A 19,769-nucleotide genomic window follows, 5' to 3' on the forward strand; every position below is an offset into this window, starting at 1 on the left:
AAAGAGTGAAATGTTTTCAAGAAATCTACAGTACGTCCAGTTGCCTTGATTTATTCTTTACAGATAATAACTAGAAACATTTTCAAATTTAGTGTTATATTCTGTAGATTTAGTAAGGCAAATAATAAAAAATAAAAAAATTACTGTTCCCACCAGAGACCATTAGTAAAATCTCACCGGCTTTGTTACGCCAGGCTTCTGGAATATTTCTTCTATAAAAGGAGCAGCCAGGGATAATTTTACCTACTATTAAAATCTCAGACAAGAAGAAAATGTTTTACACACAAAAAGATCAGGCTCATCGTTCGGCACTAGGAGCAGGTAGATCTACACTTATCTGCTGTTGTATTATTACACCTGGAGCTTCATTCGGCATTTCTGTCAGGAGCAAAGAATGAAACAACATATACAGGATTTATTACATTATGTGATAGTTTATGTTACTATTGTTTTTATTATCACTTGTACAATACATTTCTGTAAATTATATCTTACCTGAAGTACCTATAAAAGACAAGAAAACTTACTAATTAGTGTTGATTGAGCACCAAACTGCTCGGGTGCTCAGGTGTTCTGACCGAACATAGCAGGATATTATGGAAGTCAATGGAAGAACCCGAGCATTAAACCAGACACCCCCTGCTCTGAAGAGGGGAGGGTGCCTGGTTTATAGGAAAAGGTCATAAATTGATGGAAACACCACCGAAAAGGTTAGGGAACAGCAAGGGGAGGATGTCTTAATGCATCTTGGACTCCCAGGTCGCTGCTGGGAACCATGTTGTCTGAGTAGTAGGCCACTTTTACAGACTGACAATAATACGCACCAAACCGAAGATAAAATCAATTTTAGAGGAAAAATTGTTAGGAAACATTCTTTCCTTTATATTTAATTGTATATAAAGTGCAAGTGCTGCCAAAAATGACAAGGAAGAGGTACTCCGATACAACCTGTATATCACATAAAGGAGGGCCTCATTCACATTGTAGTACAATCGTTCAGGTAGTGGGACTCCTACACTCATAAAGCCTATGCACTAAGTGAAAGTGCTGCCAAAAATTACAAGGAACCGGCACTACAATACACCCTTTGTTACACATAAAGGAGAACATCATACACAGCCTTGAAAAATTTAGATTGATGGCCTGCTGGTGACCCTCAAAAATATTTGGAGCAAGGGCCTGCTGATCTGACCATCTAAAACAATATGCGAGCTGGCCTGCTGCCGCTTTGGTGACTCTAGATTTGGATGTCTGCCCTATCAACTTTCTATGTTATTTTCAGCAAAAACCATGGTGACCACGGGTAATGGGGAATCATGGTTCGATTCCGGAGAGGGTGCCTGAGAAACGGCTACGGCTAGCACATGCAAGCAAGGCAGAATGCATGCAAATTACCTATTAGGTAAAATTAGGTGAGGGCATGAAGGTGAGCGGACCCTGTAAAAGATTTTAGGTGTGGGCCTGCAGGTGAGCTGACCCTGTAAAAGATTTTAGGTGCGGGCCTGCTGGTGAGCTGACCCTCTAAAAAATTATATGTGAGGGCCTGCTGGTGAACTGACCCTGTAAAACATTGTAGGTGAGGGCCTGCAGGTGTGCTGACTCTCTAAAACATTATATGCAAGGGATATTAGGTGAGCTGACCCTGTAAAAGATTATAAGTGAAGGCCTACTGGTGAGCTGACCTTCTAAAATATTTGAGTTGCGGGCCTGCTGGTAAGCTGACCCTGTAAAAGATTGTTGGTGAGGGCCTGCTGGTGAGCGGACCCTGTGAAAGATTGCAGGTGAGGGCCTGCCAGTGAGCTGACCCTCTAAAAATTTATATCCGAGAGCCTGCTGGTGAGCTGACCCTCTAAAAGGTTGTAGGTGAGGACCTGCTGGTGAGCTGAACTTCTAAAAAAAATATGCAAGGGCCTGCAGGTTAGCTGACCCTCTAAAAATTTATATGCTGGGACCTTAAGGTGAGCTGACCCTGTAAAATATTTGAGTTGCGGGCCTGCTGGTGAGCTGACCCTGTAAAAGATTTGAAGTGCGTGCCTGTTGGTTAGCTGACCCTGTAAAAGATTTTATGTGCGGGCCTGCTGGTGAGCTGTCCCAATAAAAGATTTTAGGTGAAGGCCTGCTGGTGAGCTGACCCTCTAAAAAATTAAATGCGAGGGAATTCAGGAGAGTTGACCCTGTAAAAGATTTTAGTTGTAGGACTGCTGGTGAGCTGACCCAGTAAAAGATTGTAGGTGAAGGCCTGCTGGTGAGCTGACCCTCAAAAAAATTAAACGTGACAGCATACAGGTGAGCTGACCCTTCAAAACATTGTAGGTGAGGGCCTGCTTGAGAGCTGACCCAGTAAAACATTATAGGTGAGGGCCTGCTGGTGAGCTGACCCTGTAAAAGATTGCAGGTGAAGGCCTTCTGGTCATCTGACCCTTTAAAACATTATATGCTAAGGCCTGCTGGTGAGCTGACCCTCTAAAACATTATATGCGAGGGCCTGCTGGTGAGCTGACCCTGTAAAAGATTTGAGGTGCGGGCCTGCTGGTGAGCTGACCCTGTAATTTATTTTAGGTGCAGGCCTGCTGGTGAGATGACCCTGTAAACGATTGTTGGTGAGGGCCTGCTGGTGAGCTGACCCTGTGAAAGATTGTAGGTGAGGGCCTGCCGGTGAGCTGACCCTTTTAAAAATTATATGCGAGAGCCTGCTGGTGAGCTGACCCTCTAAAAGGTTGTAGGTGAGGGCCTGTAGGTGAGCTGACCCTCTAAAACATTTTATGCGAGGGCCTTCAGGTGAGCTGACGCTGTAAAAAATTGTATGTGAAGGCCTGCTGGTTAGCTTACCCTCTAAAAAATTTTGTGTGAGGGCCTGCTGGTGAGCTGACCCTGTAAAAGATTTTAGGTGCAGGCTTGCAGGTGCGCTGACCCTATAAAATATTTTAGATGCAAGCCTGCTGGTGAGCTGACCCTCTAAAAAAATATATGCAAGGGCCTGCTGGTGAACTGACCCTGTAAAAGATTTTAAGTGAATTCCTGCTGGTGGGCTGACCCTCTAAAAAAATGTTTGTGAGGGCCTGCTGGTGAGCTGACCATGTAAAAGATTTTAGGTGCAGGACAGTAGGTGAGCTTACCTTGTAAAAGATTTTAGTTGCGGGCCTGCTGGTGAGCTGACCCTCTAAAAAATGATATGAAAGGCCTGCTGGTGAGCTGACCCTGTAAAACATTGTAGGTGAGGGCCTGCAAGTGAGCTGACCCTCTAAAAAATTATAAGTGGGGGCCTTCAGTTGAGTTGACCCTGTAAAATATTTGAGTTGCGGGCCTGCTGGTGAGCTGACCCTGTAAAAGATTTGAGGTGCGGGCCTGCTTGTGAGCTGACCCTGTTAAAGATTTTATGTTTGGCCTGCTGGTGAGCTGACACAGTAAAATATTGTAGATGAAGGCATGCTGGTGAGCTTACCCTCTAAAAAATTAAATGCGAGGGCCTTCAGGTGAGCTGACCCTGTAAAATATTTGAGTTGCAAGCCTGCTGGTGAGCTGACCCTGTAAAAAGTTTAAAGTTCGGGCCTGCTGGTGAGCTGACCATCTAAAAAATTATACGCAAGGGACTGTAGCTGAGCTGACCCACTATAAAATTATATGCAAGGGCCTGCAGCTGAGCAGTCCCTCTATAAAATTAAATGTGAGGGCCTGCAGCTGAGCTGACCCTGTAAAACATTACATTTGAAGGTCATATATGCGAAGGTATTATATGTGACGAATAAGCATGTTGATATGATGGAAGAGGAGGAGGATGAGAAAAGGAAGATTCAACTATATACCTTTGTTTGTGGTGGAAGGGGTGCATGTGAATACGGTGTATTCAGTACATTATAAACAACACATTTAAAGTGCATTTATGCCAAAATGCCTGCTGTGGAGTGTCTTAATTTATATAGTGAAGGGGTAGGCAACTTTTCTATTGGTTGCTAGGGATGTTGCTAAGCTGTGACAAAGCCTTCTCATTGGCCCACAAGATAGAAGAAGGGAGGGATGATCACCTGATGTGTACTGTGTTAAAAAAAAATATATGAAATAACTAATATTCATCATTACGAATATATAGCACTATATTCTAAATATTCACAAATTCTCAAAGTGCCAATATTTGAGGCAAAAATTTGAAATACGAAAATTCACGCTCAATACTAATTTAAAGTGCCTTTATGTTCAGCCGCTTTGCTCTGGTGGAGTCGAGAAGTCATGTTCAATACAGGCCTTGTTCTTTTTTATAAGAGTCAAGCTGTCAAGCATTTTCAGTTGACAGGCGGATACGCTTATCTGATATGACACCAGCAGCAATAAATACCCACTCAGACAAAACGTTGGCGGCAGGGCAGGCCAGCACCTCCAAAGCATAGAGCGCCAGTTCATGCCACGTGTCCAGCTTGGACATCCAGTAGCTGTAAGGCACTGAGGGATCATTGAGGACGCTGACACAGTCTGCTATGTACTCCTTCACCATCTTCCAAAATGTTTAACTTCTTGTGACAGTAGGCCGCACATCAGGGTGAGGGTGCTGGCGGGGTGTCATAAAACTGCCCCATGCCTTGGAGAGTGTTTCCCTGCCTCTGTTGGAACTGCTGTGTGTTCCCCTTGTTTCCCCTCCTCGGTTGGCCAAGGAACTAAGTACTCTGCCGCCAGCGTTGTCAGATGGAAATATTTGGAGCAATTTTTCAACAAGGATCTTCTGGTATTACACCGTTTTGCTTGTCCTCTCCACCAGAGGAATGAGAGATGAGAAGTTCTCTTTGTAGCGGGGGGTCGTGAAGGGTGAACAACCAGTAATCGGTGTTGTCTAAAATGCATACAACGCAGCGCGTGCAGTCACGGGAAAGGCAGCCTAACATGAAGTCAGCAATGTGTGCCCACCAGAGTACCAACAGGCAAGACTTTGCTGTCGTCATCAGGAGGATCACTCTCAATCTCCTCATCCTCTTCCTCCTCTTCTTCCCACCCACGCTGAATAGATGGAATAAAACTTCCATGGGTACTACCCTCTGTAGAGGAGGCATCCGTCTCCTGCTCCTCCTCCTTATTATCCAATTTGCGATGAGAAGACGAACTGAGGGTGATCTGGCTATCACCCTGTGTACTTTCTTCCCCCATTTCTACCTCTTCCACATGCAAAAAGTCTGCATTAATTGTAAGCAGCGAGCATTTGAGTAGACACAGAAGTGGGATGGCTACACGTTATCGCCTCTCACCATCTGTGTTGATTCCACAAAGTTGCGTAAAACCTCACAGAGGTCAGAAATCAATGCCCACTCGACGCTTGTAAAGAGCGGAAGCTGACTGTTGCCCTAATGATATTAATCTAGGTGTGCAGGTCTACCCATGCCATCCAACAGATGCAAAATAACAGAGATTTACTGGTTCTCAGTCAGATGAGAGCTGGTTTGGCATATCTCATAGTGCACAAGGTTGCCATCTGTCCAGGGTTGGTTCTAGGTGAAATGGGGCCCTGGGGCGAAAAACAATAAGGCACTTGCTAACTTTAACGTCCCGTATTGACTCTGGAGATTTAATTTGTGGACGTTCATACAGAAGAAACTGTATATTGTGTGGCACAGTGTATGCTATATGTGTATAACAAACATATTTCACATGAAAACTTACAATTACTTGGCTTGGCCCTTGGGAATCTCGAACACCACTTCAACACTTGGCTGGGGGCTCGGCGGAGCTGATGTTGTGTTTTATCCTAATGAGAAAGATTTCATAAGGATTTGGAGAAGGGGCAGAGGGATAGCAGAGCAGGGAGAGACTGGTGCTACTACTAGGAGGCTCATACCATGGGGGAGTAATAAAGCCCACCATAATGCCCCCCCCCCCCAGTAGAAATAATTCTCCTTATAATGTGACAGTGCAAAAAATACCCCCTTGAAATGCCCCCAGTTGAGCTAATGTTCCAAATAGTGCCCCCATGATGTGCCAGTATAAACTACCCCTATATAGTTCCCCCAGTAAATTCCCCCATAGTGCTCCTCTCCCTCCTCCCTTCTAGTGCCCCCCATAATGTACCAGTATAAAATGCCCCATATATAGTGCCCCAGTAGATTCCCTCAGTGTCCCCCATAATTTGTAAGTATAAAATACCCCTTCTTAGTGCCCCCCGTAGGTGACCCCATAGTACTCCTCTACCAACTTCCCACAATAATGTGTCACAGTATAAAATGCTACTGTACAGAGCCCCCTATATAAAATACCCCTTCTTTGTGGCCTCAGTAGATGCCCCTATAGTGCCCACTAATAATGTGCCAATAAGAAGTGCCACCCAATAATGTGCCAGTAAAATGTGACCCCATAGATGCCCCAATCATGTGCCAGTAATAAGAGCCCCACCCACCATATTGTGCCACTAACAAGACCCCTCCCCAATATCATGTGCCAGTAGCCGGAGGCACTCACATAATATGTGCCAGTAGCCAGAGCCCCCCCATATCATGTGCCAGTAGCCATAGCCCCATGTGCCAGTAGCCAGAGGCCCCCATCATGTGCCAGTAGCCAGAGCCCTACCATCATGTGCCAGTAGCCAGAGCCCCCCATATCATGTGCCAGTAGCCAGAGGCCCCCCATCATGTGCCAGTAGCCAGAGCCCTATGTGCCAGTAGCCAGAGGCCCCCCCCATCATGGGCCAGTAGTCAGAGGTCCCCCATATCATGTGCCAGTAGCCAGAGCCCCCCATATCATGTGCCAGTAGCCAGAGGCCTCCCATCATGTGCCAGTAGCCAGAGCCCTATGTGCCAGTAGCCAGAGGCCCCCCATCATGTGCCAGTAGCCAGAGCCCCCCCATATCATATGCCAATAGCCAGAGCCCTATGTGCCCATAGCCAGAGCCCCCAATATCATGTGCCAGTAGCCAGAGCACCCCTTATCATGTTTCAGTAGCCAGAGGCCCTTCATCATGTGCCATTAGCCACAGCCCCCCTCATATCAGTAGCCACCAGTATTGTAGACAAAAAAAAAAAACACTTATACTTACCTCAATGTCAGCGATGCGATGCAGGCCTCTTCCGGCCTGTGTCCCACGCTGTACGGCTCAGGCAGCCCGATGACGTCATCATGCCGCCTTCGCCGGCCTCTGATAGGTTGCCGGCCTAGTTCCGGCAGCCTATCAGAGGAACAGGGAAGGGACACACCTCTCCCTCCCCTGCCCCACAGCACAGTCCTGAGGACGGCGATACAGATGACTATGGAGATGAGCGCTTCCACAATGGATGCATCCAGCTATCCTCTTAATGCTGTTGCTGAACCATTTTGATGGGGTTTCCATCAATTTCCAACCTTTTTTTTATAAGCCAAACACTCTCTTGTCTTCCAAGAAGGGATTACCTTGTTGTTTCTTATTGACTTCCATTGTATTTGAGCACCCGTTTTATTCGGCCGAGCACTATTCGGCCGAGCATGCTCGCTCATCACTAGTGGCTGGGTATTTTTGCTTGCATTCAAATGCCTGGGGTAAAGAGATTTGGATGCTGCGCTGGGACACAGAAGTGGATGTGGTCGCTGATGGTGCTTGCGAAGGTCCAGGTAAAGGGCGGAAGACATCCGGGTCTGCAACTTCAAAAGGGGATTGGCCAGCACTCAACATAGGGAAAGATGAGGCAGTAGTGTGACCCACAGACACAGATTGTGAACCCAGGCATTCCTCCCACTTATTATGGTGCTTGGATGCCATGTGGCGGATCATGCTGGTGCTAATGAGGTTGCTAGTGTTCACGCCCCAGCTCATTTTCGTATGGCACAAGTTGCAAACTACTATTCTTTTGTCATCCGCACTTTCTTAAAAAATGCACCAGACTGTGGAACATCTACCCCTTGGCAAGGGAGATTTCCGCAAGGGGATGGTCCGTGGAACAGTTGCGGGCCTGTTTGTTGTGGTCCGCCTTCTCCCTTTTGCCACCACTGCCTCTTCCAGCCTGTTGAGGTGCTGCAGATCCCTCCCCCTCTGTACTGCTGTCCTCGCTCGGCTTCCCACCTTTCCAGGTTGGGTCAGTGACATCATCGTCCACCACTTCCTCTTCCACTTCCTCACTCTTATCATCCTCCTGATTTGTTGTCCTAACCACAACCTCAGTGATTGCTAACTGTGTCTCATCCTCTTCATCAACCTCTTGAGACAGTAATTGTGGTTGACTCATTGGCAACTGTGTCTCATCATCATTCACCTCATTAAACTCTAATTGCCGTTCACCACCATGTTCTTGTGACTCTGGATGCTCAAGAAGTTGGGAATCAGGGCACAAGATCTCATGTCCCTCTTAAAGAGTGCTTGGCGAGAGGGCCAAATCAAGTAATGGCACTAAAAAGAGCTCCTCGGAATATACGAGTGTGGGATCACTTGTTTGGCCAGACTGTAAATGGTGTGAGGAAGGAGGATCAGGATGAGGATTGTGTGGACCAGACTCCTGGCTACTGAGACTGGACTTGGTGGAAGAAAGGATGGTGCTTAACCGACTGGAAGCATTATCTGCTGCAATCCAACCGACCACCTGCTCACACTGGGCTGACTTCAAGAGTGGTGTCCTTCGCCACCCTACAAACTGGGACATGAAGCTAGGTATCTTGGATGATTGTTTTTCTTGTGCTCTTGCAGCAGGCACAGTTTCTCCGCGTCCAGGACCACGACCTCTGCGTGCACCATCAGCATCACTGCCACTTCCCCGTCCCCTACTGCTCGCCTTCCTCATTTTAAATGTGATATATTCTTGAAAGTATGTCACACGTACAGTAGTGTAGGATTTGGAAGTGTATGTGCAAAAAAACTTACAACAGTATTTGTGATGAGGAAAAGTTATACAGGACAGGTACCACAGGTAAAGTCACAGTTTGCAGTGTCTATGGAAAAACTGCACTGGATGTCACTGATATTTTATGGATGCGCACACTTTAAACAGGAGATGCGGTGCGGCAGATAATTTAATTGTCCGCAGCGGCCCATTGCACGGTATTTTGCGCAGGATGCGCTAAAAATATATATTGCTGCTGTCACACACAATAGTCCTTAAAACGACTTTTGGGTCTCTGAAAAGTTTTTTGTATAAAAATCTTCCTATTACACTCCCTACTCTGTCTGTCCCTTCCTATGCACAGCTCTCCCTAACATTGAGCAATTTAGCGCAGGTTACGCTACAAAAATATATTGCTGCTGTAACACACAATAGTCCTTACAAGTACTTTTGGGTCTATGAAAAGTTTTTGTACACTTATAATATTCAATTACTCTCCCTACACTCTCTGTCCCTTCCTATGCTCAGCTCTCCCTGACTTAGAATGAGCCGAACACGCGTCATCGGGTGCTATATAGCACCCGACGACGCTTTTCCAGATAGCCAATCACTGTAATGCCAGTAGCCAACATAGCTACGGCATTACAGTGCGTGCCAGTACCTCCCTGCACGTTTGTTAGCTGCATAGCAGCCAGGAAACGTGCGGGGAGGAGACTCGAGCATGGCTCTCGAGCACATGCTGTACTCGGCCGAGTACCGCCATGTGCCGAGCATCGAGATGCTCGTGCCGAACTAGTGTTAAGCTGAGCATGCTCGATTAACACTAGTACTAATATAAAAAAGAGCTTTAAATTCCCATGTTTTTATTTTTTTTCCAAAGAGAGCTCCTAAAAATCCAGAGCATTATTCACAGTGTGTACTTGTAACCTACACAGGATGTTTAGAGGAAAAATTATAATTTAGATATCACAAATCTTCATCACTCTACTTTTTTCCCAGTGAAGTTACATTTATCTCACAGTGATCTACAATAATACAAGGGATACTAAACCTCATCATCCTGAATCTCATCATCCTGAAGTGGAATTATGAAGGAGACATGTACTAAAAAATTGATTGCATTTTTAAAATTAATTATTTTCAAATTAAAAAACAAAAATGTCACACAGCAATTCCAGCGTGGTGACTGAGATTCTGCTCTTGGGATTTCAGAATTTACAAAGTTTTAGGATCTGCTTCTTTCTCCTGCTTCTGACCATCTTCTGTGTGACTGTATGTGGAAACCTCCTCATCATTCTGGTGGTGTCCTACAGCAGATCCCTCCACTCTCCCATGTACTTCTTCCTCACACAGCTGTCCGTCACAGATATTCTGCTCTCCACCACCATCGTACCCAACACCCTCCATATTGAATTGAATGAAGGGAGTTTTGTGTCTTTTATTGGATGTTTGACTCAATTTAATTTTTTCTCAGCCTCTGAGGCATTGGAATGTCTTCTCCTCACTGTGATGTCCTATGACCGGTATCAGGCCATCTGTAACCCTCTATATTACTCTTTAGTCATGGACCTCACATTTTGTATGAAAGCCGTTCTGTTGTGTTGGATGATGATGTTAGCTGATATAGTGACTGTTGCAGCAACAATGAGTCATTTGTGGTTCTGTGGACCAAACGTCATTGACCATTTCTTCTGTGATTTTGATCCCATACTGGAACTTTCCTGCTCAGACACTTTTTTGCTGAAAATAGAAGGTAAGATACTGGCTGTACTATTTGTACTTTTCCCATTTATTGTGATTTTGGTCTCATATGTTTATATTATTATCACCATACTGAAGATCCCATCTGTGACCGGGAGGCAGAAGACCTTCTCCACCTGCAGCTCTCATCTGGCCGTGGTGTCTTTATATTACGGATCACTTATAATGATATATTTGTACTCAAATAGGGGAAATGTAAAGAAAACCCTCTCCCTATTCTACACTGTAGTGACTCCGCTCCTCAATCCTATGATCTACAGTCTGAATAATAGAGACATTAAGCAGGCCTTCAAGAAGCTCAAGAGCAAAATGTCTTCTGCCCTTTAAATGAGTTTGTTTCTTATTGTTTCGTCCAACTTACTGTACCTACAAACAATCTAATAAGAAGAATGACAGTAAGACAAGTGTATTAATGTCCATAATGTAAATGTCCACTGCTTCCACTGATCCTTCCAGTGTAATACATCGTATATGGAGGCTACGGGTGGAGTTTAAATCCACAGAAGTGGATAAAGACAGAAGCCCACGTGTTTGGCCAGCTATGCATTCATTTTCCATCTAGGTACAGTGGCCATCTTAAGAGGTGAAACTGGGGTCAGGTACGTAAAAGGGTGATGTAGGTTTTAGAAACGGATGGGCTATTGTTGGGATGAGCCATTCCTATTGGTGAGAGTCCAACTCCCAGCACCACAGCAATCACCTGTTTGAAGAGCTTACAAAAAATGCCATGCAGTTCTAGCATTTTTCTTTTTTTTTACAAAAGTTTTGACTAGAGTTGAGCAAACACCTGGATGTTCGGGTTCGAGAAGTTCGGTCGAACTTCCCGGAAATGTTCGGGTTCGGGATCCGAACCCGATCCGAACTTCGTCCCGAACCCGAACCCCATTGAAGTCAATAGGGACCCGAACTTTTCGGTACTAAAAAGGCTTTAAAACAGCCCAGGAAATGGCTAGAGGGCTGCAAAAGGCAGCAACATGTAGGTAAATCCCCTGCAAACAAATGTGGATAGGGAAATGAATTAAATTTTTTTTTTAAATAAATAAAAATTAACCAAAATCAATTGGAGAGAGGTCCCATAGCAGAGAATCTGGCTTCACGTCACACACCACTGTAAGAGTCCATTTTCATAAATTTAGGCCCAGCACCCAGGCAGAGGAGAGAGGTCCCGTAACAGACAAACTGGCTTCATGTCAGCAGAGAATCAGTCTTCATATCATAGCAGAGAATCAGGCTTCACGTCAGCCACCAATGCAACAGTCCATTGGCATATATTTAGGCCCAGCACCCAGGCAGAGGAGAGAGGTCCCGTAACAGACAATCAGGCTTCACGTCAGCCACCAGTGCAACAGTCCATTGTCATAAATTTAGGCCAAGCACCCAGGCAGAGGAGAGAGGTCCCGTAACAGACAATCTGGCTTCATGTCAGCAGAGAATCAGTCTTAATATCATAGCAGAGAATCAGGCTTCACGTCACCCACCACTGTAAGAGTCCATTTTCATAAATTTGGGCCCAGCACCCAGGCAGAGGAGAGAGGTCCCGTAACAGACAATCTGGCTTCATGTCAGCAGAGAATCAGTCTTCATATCATAGCAGAGAATCAGGCTTCACGTCACCCACCACTGTAAGAGTCCATTTTCATAAATTGAGGCCCAGCACCCAGGCAGAGGAGAGAGGTCCCGTAACAGACAATCTGGCTTCATGTCATCAGAGAATCAGTCTTCATATCATAGCAGAGAATCAGGCTTCACGTCAGCCACCAATGCAACAGTCCATTGTCAGATATTTAGGCCCAGCACCCAGGCAGAGGAGAGAGGTCCCGTAACAGACAATCTGGCTTCATGTCAGCAGAGAATCAGTCTTCATATCATAGCAGAGAATCAGGCTTCACGTCAGCCACCAATGCAACAGTCCATTGTCAGATATTTAGGCCCAGCACCCAGGCAGAGGAGAGAGGTCCCGTAACAGACAATCAGGCTTCACGTCAGCCACCAGTGCAACAGTCCATTGGCATATATTTAGGCCCAGCACCCAGGCAGAGGAGAGAGGTCCCGTAACAGAGAATCTGGCTTCATGTCAGCAGAGAATCAGTCTGCATGTCATAGCAGAGAATCAGGCTTCACGTCAGCCACCACTGCAACAGTCCATTGTCATAAATTTAGGCCAAGCACCCAGGCAGAGGAGAGAGGTCCCGTAACAGACAATCTGGCTTCATGTCAGCAGAGAATCAGTCTTCATATCATAGCAGAGAATCAGGCTTCACGTCAGCCACCAATGCAACAGTCTATTGTCAGATATTTAGGCCCAGCACCCAGGCAGAGGAGAGAGGTCCCGTAACAGACAATCAGGCTTCACGTCAGCCACCAGTGCAACAGTCCATTGGCATATATTTAGGCCCAGCACCCAGGCAGAGGAGAGAGGTCCCGTAACAGAGAATCTGGCTTCATGTCAGCAGAGAATTAGTCTGCATTTCATAGCAGAGAATCAGGCTTCACGTCACCCAACATTGGAACAGTCCATTGGCATATATTTAGGCCCCGGCACCCAGACAGAGGAGAGGTTCATTCAAATTTGGGTAGCCTCGCAATATAATGGTAAAATGAAAATAAAAATAGGATTGAATGAGGAAGTGCCCTGGAGTACAATAATATATGGTTAAGGGGAGGTAGTTAATGTCTAATCTGCACAAGGGATGGACAGGTCCTGTGGGACCCATGCCTGGTTCATTTTTATGAATGTCAGCTTGTCCACATTGGCTGTAGACAGGCGGCTGCGTTTGTCTGTAATGACGCCCCCTGCCGTGCTGAATACACGTTCAGACAAAACGCTGGCCGCCGGGCAGGCCAGCACCTCCAAGGCATAAAAGGCTAGCTCTGGCCACGTGGACAATTTAGAGACCCAGTAGTTGAATGGGGCCGAACCATCAGTCAGTACGTGGAGGGGTGTGCACACGTACTGTTCCACCATGTTAGTGAAATGTTGCCTCCTGCTAACACGTTGCGTATCAGGTGGTGGTGCAGTTAGCTGTGGCGTGTTGACAAAACTTTTCCACATCTCTGCCATGCTAACCCGGCCCTCAGAGGAGCTGGCCGTGACACAGCTGCCTTGGCGACCTCTTGCTCCTCCTCTGCCTTGGCCTTGGGCTTCCACTTGTTCCCCTGTGACATTTGGGAATGCTCTCAGTAGCGCGTCTACCAACGTGCGCTTGTACTCGCGCATCTTCCTATCACGCTCCAGTGCAGGAAGTAAGGTGGGCACATTGTCTTTGTACCGTGGATCCAGCAGGGTGGCAACCCAGTAGTCCGCACACGTTAAAATGTGGGCAACTCTGCTGTCGTTGCGCAGGCACTGCAGCATGTAGTCGCTCATGTGTGCCAGGCTGCCCAGGGGTAAGGACAAGCTGTCCTCTGTGGGAGGCGTATCGTCATCGTCCTGCCTTTCCCCCTAGCCACGCACCAGTGATGGACCCGAGCTGCGTTGGGTGCCACCCCGCTGTGACCATGCTTCATCCTCATCCTCCTCCACCTCCTCCTCATCCTCGTCCTCCTCGTCCTCCAGTAGTGGGCCCTGGCTGGCCACATTTGTACCTGGCCTCTGCTGTTGCCAAAAACCTCCCTCTGAGTCACTTCGAAGAGACTGGCCTGAAAGTGCTAAAAATGACCCCTCTTCCTCCTCCTCCTCCTCCTCCTGGGCCACCTCCTCTTCCATCATCGCCCTAAGTGTTTTCTCAAGGAGACATAGAAGTGGTATTGTAACGCTGATAACGGCGTCATCGCCACTGGCCATGTTGGTGGAGTACTCGAAACAGCGCAACAGGGCACACAGGTCTCGCATGGAGGCCCAGTCATTGGTGGTGAAGTGGTGCTGTTCTGTAGTGCGACTGACCCGTGCGTGCTGCAGCTGAAACTCCACTATGGCCTGCTGCTGCTCGCACAGTCTGTCCAGCATGTGCAAGGTGGAGTTCCACCTGGTGGGCACGTCGCATATGAGGCGGTGAGCGGGAAGGCCGAAGTTACGCTGTAGCGCAGACAGGCGAGCAGCAGCAGGATGTGAACTCCGGAAGCGCGAACAGACGGCCCGCACTTTATGCAGCAGCTCTGACATGTCGGGGTAGTTGTGAATGAACTTCTGCACCACCAAATTCAGCACATGCGCCAAGCAAGGGATGTGCGTCAAACTGGCTAGTCCCAGAGCTGCAACGAGATTTCGCCCATTATCACACACCACCAGGCCGGGCTTGAGGCTCACCGGCAGCAACCACTCGTCGGTCTGTTGTTCTATACCCTGCCACAACTCCTGTGCGGTGTGGGGCCTGTCCCCCAAACATATGAGTTTCAGAATGGCCTGCTGACGTTTACCCCGGGCTGTGCTGAAGTTGGTGGTGAAGGTGTGTGGCTGACTAGATGAGCAGGTGGAAGAAGAGGAGGAGGAAGTCGAGTAGGAGGAGGTGGTAACAGGAGGCAAAGAATGTTGCCCTGTGATCCTTGGCGGCGGAAGGACGTGCGCCAAACAGCTCTCCGCCTGGGGCCCAGCTGCCACTACATTTACCCAGTGTGCAGTTAGGGAGATATAGCGTCCCTGGCCGTGCTTACTGGTCCACGTATCTGTGGTTAAGTGGACCTTGCCACAGATGGCGTTGCGCAGTGCACACTTGGATTTATCGGATACTTGGTTGTGCAGGGAAGGCACGGCTCTCTTGGAGAAGTAGTGGCGGCTGGGAACAACATACTGTGGGACAGCAAGCGACATGAGCTGTTTGAAGCTGTCTGTGTCCACCAGCCTAAATGACAGCATTTCATAGGCCAGTAGTTTAGAAATGCTGGCATTCAGGGCCAGGGATCGAGGGTGGCTAGGTGGGAATTTACGCTTTCTCTCAAATGTTTGTGAGATGGAGAGCTGAACGCTGGCGTGTGACATGGTTGAGACTGCTTGGTGACGGAGGTGGTGGTGGTGTTGGTGGTACATCCCCTGTTTGCTGGGCGGCAGGTGCCAACGTTCCTCCAGAGGCGGAGGAAGAGGCCGAGGTGGCAGCAGCAGAAGAGGCCGAGGCGGCAGCAGCAGAAGAGGTAGCAGGGGGAGCCTGAGTGACTTCCTTGGTTTTAAGGTGTTTACTCCACTGCAGTTCATGCTTTGCATGCAGGTGCCTGGTCATGCAGGTTGTGCTCAGGTTCAGAACGTTAATGCCTCGCTTCAGGCTCTGATGGCACAGCGTGCAAACCACTTGGGTCTTGTCGTCAGCACATTGTTTGAAGAAGTGCCATGCCAGGGAACTCCTTGAAGCTTCCTTTGGGGTGCTCGGTCCCAGATGGCGGCGGTCAGTAGCAGGCGGAGTCTCTTGGCGGCAGGTGTTCTGCTTTTGCCCACTGCTCCCTCTTTTGCTACGCTGTTGGCTCGGTCTCACCACTGCCTCTTCCTCCGAACTGTGAAAGTCAGTGGCACGACCTTCATTCCATGTGGGGTCTAGGACCTCATCGTCCCCTGCATCGTCTTCCACCCAGTCTTGATCCCTGACCTCCTGTTCAGTCTGCACACTGCAGAAAGACGCAGCAGTTGGCACCTGTGTTTCGTCATCATCAGAGACATGCTGAGGTGGTATTCCCATGTCCTCATCATCAGGAAACATAAGTGGTTGTGCGTCAGTGCATTCTATGTCTTTCACCGCTGGGGAAGTGCTAGGTGGATGCCCTTGGGAAACCCTGCCAGCAGAGTCTTCAAACAGCATAAGAGACTGCTGCATAACTTGAGGCTGAGACAGTTTCCCTGGTATGCATGGGGGTGATGTGACAGACTGATGGGGTTGGTTTTCAGGCGCCATCTGTGCGCTTTCTGCAGAAGACTGGGTGGGAGATAATGTGAACGTGCTGGATCCACTGTCGGCCACCCAATTGACTAATGCCTGTACCTGCTCAGGTCTTACCATCCTTAGAACGGCATTGGGCCCCACCAAATATCGCTGTAAATTCTGGCGGCTACTGGGACCTGAGGTAGTTGGTACACTAGGACGTGTGGATGTGGCAGAATGGCCACGTCCTCTCCCAGCACCAGAGGGTCCACTAACACTACCACGACCATGTCCACGTCCGCGTTCCTTACTAGATGTTTTCCTCATTGTTATCGTTCACCACAACAACAAATATATTATTTGGCCCAATGTATTGTATTCAAATTCAGCTGAATATAAATTTGAGGCCTAGTATTTAGGCGCTGGGTGACAGGTATAGATTTACTAACAGAATTAGACTTGGAAATACACAGTAGCGTGTGTGTGAAGTTATTCTGAATGACCCTATGTGCACCTTGAATATTATATACCCTTTTAGGGATAGATTTCAAATAGCTCTGATATAGCAGAAACCACTAAATTAGGAAATTGCTAAATTGGGAATTGAATTTCAACCCAGAACAAAAAATGTGCTTTGACGGACACTAAATAACTTGCCCAGCCAGAACAGTACAGCGGTAACGACAGATTTAGCTGGATATATATTTGAGGCCTAGTATTTAGGCGCTGGGTGACCGGTATGGATTTAGTGACAGAATTAGACTGGGATATGGCCAAAAAACAACCACACTATTGCTGGTTAAATGCACTTGGTGTGATAGCGTGACCAACCACACTACTGAGGGTTAAATGCACTTGGTGACGGGCGCAGCTTGCCCCTGATGTAGTATATGGCCAAAAAATAAACAGACTATTGCTGGTTAAATGCACTTGGTGTGACAGCTTCACCCTGATGTAGGCTTTAGCCAAAAAACAACCACACCATTGAGGGTTAAATGCACTTGGTCGCAGCTTGTGCTGGCGCACCACAAGAAACAAAATGGCCGCCGATCACCCCAGAAAAAAGTGACTGACAAACGCTCTGGGCAGCCTAAAAACAGTGAGCAATTGATTATCAGCAGCTCAATGATCCACAGCTGCAGATCGATCACTGAATTGAGTCTTTTGGAGGAGTTAATCTGCCTAATCTCGCCCTACTGTTGCGGCTGCAACCTCTCCCTACGCTGATCAGAGCAGAGTGACGGGCGGCGCTATGTGACTCCAGCTTAAATAGAGGCTGGGTCACATGGTGCTCTGGCCAATCACAGCCATGCCAATAGTAGGCATGGCTGTGACGGCCTCTTGGGGCAAGTAGTATGACGCTTGTTGATTGGCTGCTTTGCAGCCTTTCAAAAAGCGCCAAGAAAGCGTCACAAAAGCGCCAAGAAAGCGACGAACACCGAACCCGAACCCGGACTTTTACGAAAATGTCCGGGTTCGGGTCCGTGTCACGGACACCCCAAAATTCGGTACGAACCCGAACTATACAGTTCGAGTTCGCTCATCCCTAGTTTTGACACCTTTTTTTTATTTTGTAACATTTAAAACATGCTTTTTTTCTCTGCTAATGCAATGCAGTTATAGCATTTTTTCTTAGTGCATTTGCATTTTTTTTTTTTTACGAAAGTTTTTGGCAGCTTTTTATTAATTTGTAACATATTAACTACTTTCACACTAGCGTTCGGGTGTCCGCTTGTGAGCTCCGTTTGAAGGGGCTCACAAGCGGCCCTGAATGCATCCGTCCAGCCCTAATGCATTCTGAGTGGACGCGGATCCGCTCAGAATGCATTAAGTCTGGCAGCGTTCAGCCTCCGCTCCGCTCAGCAGGCGGACACCTGAACGCTTCTTGCAGCGTTCGGGTGTACGCCTGGCCGTGCGGAAGCGTGCGGATCCGTTCAGACTTACAATGTAAGTCAATAGGGACGGATCCGTTTGAAGATGACACAATATGGCTCAATCTTCAAACGGATCCGTCCCCCATTGACTTTCAATGTAAAGTCTGGACGGATCCGTCCCAGGCTACTTTCACACTTAGAATTTTTTTTAACAATATAATGCAGACGGATCCGTTCTGAACGCAAGTGTGAAAGTAGCCTAAACGTGCTTTTTTATCTCTGCTATTTTTGTATTTAAAAAGTGGTAGAAAAACCACCATTTCTAGAGTATTCTGTATTTTAAAAAAGCACAAACACAAAAATATCCACATAAACACAGAAAAAACACTGTGTAAGTAACACATACCTGTATTACATTTGGCTACAATCTTTCCTGTAACATCTGACTGCAAAAAGAAGAGACCACGTATGATATTCAAAGTGCTGCAAAACGCAATCGGGGAAATCAACTAAACTAAACCCTTAACGTTGGAAGGACTTCAGAGAGGTTTTCTAACTATTTTCAGATGTCACAGAGTGGCTGGATCTACGGTAGGGATCATACTTACCTGGTCCCAACGCTAAGTTCAGGCTTCATGACTCTCCTGCCGGCTGTACAGTTCCATCTCTCTCAGAATCAACATCCTGATGATGGGGGGATGTGACCGCTGCAGCCAGTGATTGACCTGTCACCCATGTGGCACATTATTGTCATTGTCAGTGACTGAAAGCTATATCTGAATACACAGTCATAGCGAGAAGGCTGTCAATCACTGATAGGACCACCTCCTTAATGAGGGACAGCTGTCAATCACTGATAGGACCGCCTCCTTAATGAGGGACAGCTGTCAATCACTGATAGGTCCGCCTCCTTAATGAGGGACAGCTGTCAATCACTGATAGGACCGCCTCCTTAATGAGGGACAGCTGTCAATCACTGATAGGACCGCCTCCTTATAGAGGGACAGCTGTCAATCACTGATAGGACCGCCTCCTTATAGAGGGACAGCTGTCAATCACCGATAGGACCGCCTTCTTATAGAGGGACAGCTGTCAATCACCGATAGGACCACCTTCTTATAGAGGGACAGCTGTCAATCACCGATAGGACTGCCTCCTTATAGAGGGACAGCTGTCAATCACCGATAGGACCGCCTCCTTATAGAGGGACAGCTGTCAATCACCGATAGGACCACCTTCTTATAGAGGGACAGCTGTCAATCACCGATAGGACTGCCTCCTTATAGAGGGACAGCTGTCAATCACCGATAGGACCGCCTTCTTGACTTCAAAGTCCAGCATGAGCAGGAATTTAAATTAAAGGGGTTCTGCACTTTTATTTAACTGATGATCTATCCTCTGGATAGATCATCAGCTTCTGATCGGTGGGGGTCCGACACCCGGGACCCCCGCCGATCAGCTGTTTGAGAAGGCAGTGGCGCTCCAGCAGCGCCGCGGCCTTCTCACTGTTTACCGCCGGGCCGCCCGCCCACTGACGTCACGACTTGTATCAACTAGAGTGGGCGCGGCTAAGCTCCATTCAAGTGAACAGAGCTTAGCCA

The 19,769-nt window shown here is 47.5% G+C and overlaps 1 protein-coding gene across 1 annotated transcript; it reads left to right on the forward strand.

The window, feature by feature from the left end:
* Window positions 1-9,911: 9,911 nt before the first annotated feature.
* Window positions 9,912-10,841, forward strand: LOC122929200 (olfactory receptor 10A7-like). Its single transcript, XM_044282706.1, has one exon. It carries the CDS (start codon window positions 9,912-9,914, stop codon window positions 10,839-10,841), a length of 930 nt encoding a protein of 309 aa, XP_044138641.1.
* Window positions 10,842-19,769: the final 8,928 nt, after the last annotated feature.

The sequence above is a fragment of the Bufo gargarizans genome, chromosome 2, assembly GCF_014858855.1.
Source record: "Bufo gargarizans isolate SCDJY-AF-19 chromosome 2, ASM1485885v1, whole genome shotgun sequence".
Classification (NCBI taxonomy): Eukaryota; Metazoa; Chordata; class Amphibia; order Anura; family Bufonidae; genus Bufo; species Bufo gargarizans.

What these genes read in the sequence shown, in the direction of transcription:
- LOC122929200 (XM_044282706.1), top strand. Translation starts at nt 9,912, where the DNA reads ATGTCACACAGCAATTCCAGCGTGGTGACTGAGATTCTGCTCTTGGGA.